Source organism: Pterocles gutturalis, unplaced genomic scaffold (genome assembly GCF_000699245.1).
Source record: "Pterocles gutturalis isolate BGI_N339 unplaced genomic scaffold, ASM69924v1 scaffold24789, whole genome shotgun sequence".
Classification (NCBI taxonomy): Eukaryota; Metazoa; Chordata; class Aves; order Pterocliformes; family Pteroclidae; genus Pterocles; species Pterocles gutturalis.
Window position 1 is genome coordinate 8,459 of NW_010131355.1, and position 6,516 is coordinate 14,974.

The window sequence follows — 6,516 nt, forward strand, 5'->3', positions numbered from 1 at the left end:
TAGTTTTGAATAGTATGTACAGAATATTTGTCAAACAGCAGAAATATTTTAGGAGGAAGCTTATTTTGACTTGAGAAACTGGACATGTTTAGGCAGTTTAATTTCTTTGAATTAAAATTTATAACAAAGGCAAAATGTAAAAAAATGCTTTGGCTCTTTACCATGAATAATAATGGCATGATATCTTTTGACTCTCTTAAGAAATTACTAAAGTCTGATGCATGCCCTTGCTTTATTTAATTTTTCTGCAACTACATTGTTGTGCTTGTCTTTTAATGCTGCCACTCTTTGGAAGATGAGGACAAGGAAACCTCCCTGCCCGGTGGAAAAAGTGTGGGTAGACAAGCACAAATACGATGAAGCAGAGAGACTGCATTACGAAAGAGAAGCGATGCTAGCTGCCGCAGCCCCTGACGAGTGCCAGGAGGTAGAAGCTGTAAACGGAGTCTGCAATGATGACTGTGTCGAAAGTGATTTCAAGGGAGACCTGAAGAGAGCAAAAAATGGAAAGAAACAAAGGAAACGGAAGCGTTCTCCAAAACCCAAAACCGTGACCTCCAAGTTAGACTCTGTTCTGACTGGTTTGTTAGCTGACAATGTGTGGTTTGACAAACCTTTCTATGATCACGCCGAGAATCTGTACAGGATAAGACTAGCGGCTTGTCAGAACGAGGAGGCACCCGAGACTGCGCAAACTGCTGAGCAGTCCCCTTTAGCGGCCAGGTCAAAAGATGTCCAAGATGTTCCTAAGCCAAGGATGCTTTCAGCAGCCCCGCTGTGCTCCCATGGTAATTTGTCTGCGTGTCACCACGTTATTCAGGGTGTCTGGGTCAACAAGTTTGATTTTGATAAGGCTGAGGAAGCGTTTATTGAAAAATCTCAGCTCTTTGTTCCTCCAGACGTCTTAACTGTCCCATCTGTGTTGTCAAGCGCTGGCAATGTTGGGCTGAAGACGCCGGATGAGGGCTACGTTACAGCCCTGCCTACTCCTGCTACGCCAAGCTTAGCTCCAGACGTTGTTGCTGATTCTGCCACTTCCTTCGTTCCCAGTTTACCTGGCTCTGTAGACCAGACGGTAAATGGTAAGCCGCAGATTGCAAGTTTGCAGGCTCTCATGGCAGAGGTGTGGTTAGAGAAACCTCTCTATGACGATGCTGAGAAGAGCTTCTACGAAAACATGTTTGACGGTCATCCATCAGGCAAAGTCCGACAGCAGCAACACGGCAGCCCCAAAGAATCGGAGAACCACGACGAGGACAGGAAGAATCACGGCGCTGGAAAGCAAACAGGCATCAAACACATGGAGGTCACTCCCAACTCTCTGCCTCCCAGTGATGCTGAGCAACCTCTGCCCACCTGCTTTTTTCTGCACGAGGACAGCGAAACTGTGTGGCTTAATAAGCCAACATACGACCGTGCCGAGTCACGGTACTACGCAGCTGAGGCTCTGAAGATGTCAAGAGCAGGAGAGAGTACAGAGATGCAGGAATCCGCAGCAGTAAAACCCTCCCAACCAGCTGTTTATGCTTCAAACGTACCCACGCCAGAAACAAAGTAGGAGAAGTTTATTCTGGGGTAACACTCACACATGCAAAACTGACGGGTCAGGATTGAGCTGAAAAAATTTGCATGTGTAGAAGACGGGCATCCTTTTTGTCAGCAGGACCGAGTGTGCATGCTGCTGTAGGGAGACCTTGATGAATGCTGGTGGCTAAAGCTGATAATTTGTGTGGTGCCAGAGGTTTAAGTGTTGAAAGTCAGGGCTGAGAGGTGAACTAAGGTTTGACCTCCCCTCTTTTTACATGGGGGGAGCCTGGGGCTGTGCCCCTTTCTGTATTGCTATTACGTACATAAAAGTAAGAAGTTGGAGGGAGTAATCATGTTTTAAACAGGCTTGCTGAGACAGCAGAAGATGCAGTGTTCCGTGTTTGAATTTGAGAAATTAAATTGGTGGTTATTTGCTGTGTATTTCTGTTGAAATCCCTCAAGGTCCTTCAAAGAAGCGGTTATCCCCAGTTCTGCTGAGCATCTCTGCTGGTCATTGAGCTCCGTGCAAGACACGCTGACATTTGAGCATCACTACCAGCATCCAGCTTGAAGGAGGCTTGGGGATGACAGTGAAATACGATGTAGAGCATCAATCTGGTGCTGTATTTGCTTCGTTGTGGGAGAAGGGTTGCCTTTCTAATTCCTTAGATGATTTCGTCTGGAAGCTGCTGTGAAATCTGGGACAGGGCTCGCTGGATTACAGCTTGTTTGATGTGTGTGGATGTAAGAAGAGCGTGTTCTCAAATTGTAGATGACCTTCAGAGTTGGAAATCAGTTGCAAGTTAGTTGATGGAGAGAAACATTTAAAGATTTCCTTTTTAAGTCCTGGGTGAGGCATGGTATGATACTGTGCTTTGTGTTAAATATGTTTTTTTATATCTGACCAGCTGAACCCTGAAATCTGCTGCAGGGATGGCTGTAACACCCTGGGAGCCTGTCTGAAGGCCGGTCTTTAGATATTATTTTGCAGTGACTGATGTTCTTGGAGAAAAAAAGGCTCCTGGAGAATCAGTCTTTAGTTCTGATGCTTTTGATCCTTGAGTTTCTTAGGATTTATTGGAAAGTTAGATCTTTATGTCAAGGGATACAGGGGGCTACAGACGAGCTTTAGAGCACACATACCTTTCACCCTGTCCTGTTTGGGATAATTTTCTCTTTCATTGGACAGCTAGATAATGAGGAATGGGTCTGCAGGTTGCTATTAGTTGCTGTCTCAATGTTGGGAGGTAGAACCTCGTAGCAGTGCGGTTTTGCTGTGATTCTCTGTCCCTGCTCTCACCACCACCTCGATGTTGACTCTGTAGCTGTCCTCTGGCTTGAAATAAGGGCGCATCCTCTTCTCTTTACTGTTCCGAGGGCTGCATTGTTTGCCTTCAAGTTAAGAAATTAACATTTGGAAGCTGTTGCACTGAAGAAAAATAACTTAAACAAAAATAACTTCAACCATTTCACAGCAGCATTAAGGTATTTTATGCTGTTCCTCCTTGGAGTGATGGGTGTCTGTCCCTTCCAGGTGTTGCATTACTGATGATTTTAATTTCTAAACAGTCGCAGCAGCTTCCACAAGGGCATGTGTTCAGTTACCTGTGATGCTGTTACAAATTGTGTGTGTGTCTGGATTCCTGGAGGTTGGTGTCAGGTGCTGGGCTGTTCCTTATGGGAGGATTTGGTTTTTATTATCTTGTGCACATCTGTCTTAGCAGCAAATTCCCATGTGGCTAGAAAATCCTGCTCTGAAAGCTTTTTTTTTTGTGGAAGAAGGTACAAACCAGCTGGTTTATTCTACTCCCGCTTCGTGTCCTGTCACTAAATGCAGGTCAGGCTAGGTGCACGGATGGGTGATTAGAGACTGCCCTGCTTTCTTAATAGGATCATGTTTACTTAAAGTTTTCCACTCGAGGTGAAACTGCCAAGCAGAGAGCTGCGGGCACAGCTCTGGGGGGGAAAAAACCGCTCTGATGAGCTCGTTGCAAGCTTCTAACCTTAAGTACTTGTAGGAGAACTCACTTTGGGTTTGTTTCTTTTTTATTTTCTGCAGAAAAATGGCAGTCGACTACTTTAAGTATGAGAAGATCTGGTTTGATAAATACAAGTATGACGATGCTGAGAGAAGATACTACGAGCAGATGAACGGGCCAGTGGGCAGCTCGTCACACCAGCAGGTAATTCTTGTTCTCAGATGGGGTTTAGGAGAGCACTGGAGCTTTACCAGCTAGTACAGAGCAGGAAAAATGACACGATCCACCTGGATGTACATTTTTGTATTATTTCCACTCTTGGTGCTGCTTTTTCCAAGTGTGAGAGTCTTCTCTGGAGCTCTCTGAGCCTACCTTCAGTTATGACCCCTTTTGAAAGACCATCTTGTGTGGCCTGTGAAGAATTTCTCCAGTATAACCAGTGTACTGGGGGATCTGACACCCTTGTAACAGGCAAACGAGTTACAGGGTGCAGCAGTTACTCTGAATCTTTTCAGGCTGCTGTGGCAGGGCACGAATGTTACCTGTGATCTAACAGGGGCACAATTTGAGACGCAAGCCCCGAAAGCTGCGGTTCTGTTGACTGGGCTGGACAAAAAATTGATCTGTCCCTGTTCAGCCAGGGAAAATGTTGTTTTCCTGCATTTTTGGAGCAGCTAAACTTCCCTTGGTGAGGGATATACTGGGTATATATGACATAATGTTTGAAGAGAGGCACCATAGCTCCAAAGAGACCAGGAATTGCTCCTCCTCTTCAATATTTTGAACCCCCCAAAATATTCAGTCTGCTCTCACAGAAGACTCTATAACAGTACTGGTGAGTTGTGGGGAAGCATGGTGCTGCTGCAGAACATGCTGCGGTAGTTCAAACTTAAATATTAGCCCAAAACTAGTACTGATTAAAGGTACAGAGCTATCATAACCTTTTCCTGCTATGTAAGGAGCTGGTAACTGCTTATGCATTTGGTTGGTGATGCAGAAAGCGGCTTGGAGTTTTTAAAAGGCTGTCTTACAAGTGTTTGAGGGGAAGCTTTTTGCTTAAATAATAGCTTCTAGCCTGTCTATTAAAAAACCTGTGCTAGCGTAGTGGTGGCACAGCATCTAGGACACTTGCATAAAAATAAGAAGCTGTAGGTAAGTGCTTGAAGTAGATGTTAAAAAGCAAAGCTCTTAGAAGAACAGATTATTTAATGCCATAAAAAGAGCTTCCAGTGAAGAAGTTCTGCCTTTGATGTGTGGTGTGAAGGCTCTGAGGGAGATTCTGCAGCAGTTTTTCAGCCATTTCTCTGCTAAAGGAAAAAGATCCATGCTCCTTAAAACCTTCCTGCAACCTGGAAGTGGTATCCACCTGGATGTGTCCAGGCTTTTGCTGTTTCGTGGTCTGTTTGACACGGGGTTTGGGGCTTGTGGGCAGTTTTCATGTCTCAAATCTTGCTCGTGGGGTTGCACTCTGGGAGAAGCAAGGAGTGAATGGATCGTGGAAACTGAATTTGTGCCTTAGGAAGGGAATCTTCAAATCCAGGAGGAGGATGGGGGGCAAAAACTTGTCCTGCTGTACCCCTGGGTCATTCCTTTCTGGATAGAAGGCTTTGGTTAGGGCTGTCACTTCTTGCTTAAATACAATGACAGGTAATAATGTGAAAAAGAGCTGCCTAACGATGGAGTGCTGAAGTGATTCCAACCCTCTGCCTGGCTGGCAGCTGTCCAAGCCGTTCAGGGTAATAATAGAGAATTTGAAAAGCTCTTGACCGTAGATGATCTTCTGGGCACGTGGCCTGATGTGACCAGGGATTGCAGTCAGTGCTGCTTAATTTAGAGCCAATCCTTGCAGCTGATTTTGCTGAATCATTGGAAGGAAACCTCCCCTACTTTTACCTCCCTTTTTTTTTAACTTCCCTGACCAGCTTCCCATGTTTTGTATTAAAAAAAAAAAAATCTTGGTTCTTTCTGCACTGTTTGCAGGAGAACGGAGCCAGCACGATCCTACGCGACATTGCCAGAGCCAGGGAGAATATCCAGAAATCGCTGGCCGGAGTGAGTACCCAAGCTCTCTCACCAGCTGGCTACCCGCAACCATTTTTAGCTGTGATGCATCTCACAGAAGTTTGCTCTGACCACTTCATAGATTGTGTGGCTTCTTTATTTTTAAGTTAGAGGAGAAGACTAAGGTGTGCAGCGCTGTGTACCACCAGCATAGCTCCATCTCATCAAGAGCACCATTCCTACCAGAGTGCATGCTGCTTACCTGCTTGCTAGCCTGCAGTGCTTTTTAAAAACTAACTGGATTTGGGTTAAAATTCTTCAGCTGTGCATTTCTTTTCTTTTTTTCCTGGTGGAATGTTCTCACAATTCTTACCTAAAAAGTTACAGGTCACTGTTAAAATAACCTCGCTGGGTAGCAGAGCACAGGAGCGCGTGTGTCTCTCTTGGGGTACACTGAGCTGCCACCTTCTCATTTCCTGTTTTGCTTTCAGTTAGGGTATGTGCAAAAAAATGGTATCTTTCATCTGCTGCATCCAGGGAATTCAGCTCGGCTACTACCTCTGAGTCTGCACCATCCTCTGGAAGTTCAGTTGCATCCTTTCTGGAGGTGTTTTGAGGCTGATATGTTCAGACAGCACTGTTAAAACTCTTTAATTTTTCAATAGGAGGCTGAGTTCTTAATAAGTGGGCTGGTTTCATGAGTGAAAAAATTTCACACAATACAGCCTGTGTGTCTTGATTTCTTCCCTCTGCCTTGGGACTACTGCCTCCCTGCATATACCTTCTATCTGAGGGTGTACATCCTTCATTGATATTGATTTGGCCTCATAACTCCCTCTTTGGGGTATTTAACACCCTCAGTTTCTATCTTGATCAGTAAATAACAGGGAATTGAGCCTTTCTCAAGGGAAATAGTTCATATTCTTCCTTCACACAAGCAGAAAAGAGCCATACATTTGGGGTGAATGCAGAGGAATTGGGCTAATTGCTTTCCCCATGGTGGTCCCTC

General features: G+C 45.0%; 1 protein-coding gene across 1 annotated transcript; it reads left to right on the plus strand.

Moving 5' to 3' along the window:
• Positions 1-295: 295 nt before the first annotated feature.
• LOC104466987 lies at positions 296-5,558 on the plus strand (the record flags this gene model as incomplete). Its single annotated transcript, XM_010080590.1, has 3 exons — positions 296-1,554; positions 3,587-3,710; positions 5,490-5,558. Coding segments are annotated over exons 1-3 (1,452 nt in total), but the record flags the coding sequence as incomplete, so codon positions are not given.
• Positions 5,559-6,516: the final 958 nt, after the last annotated feature.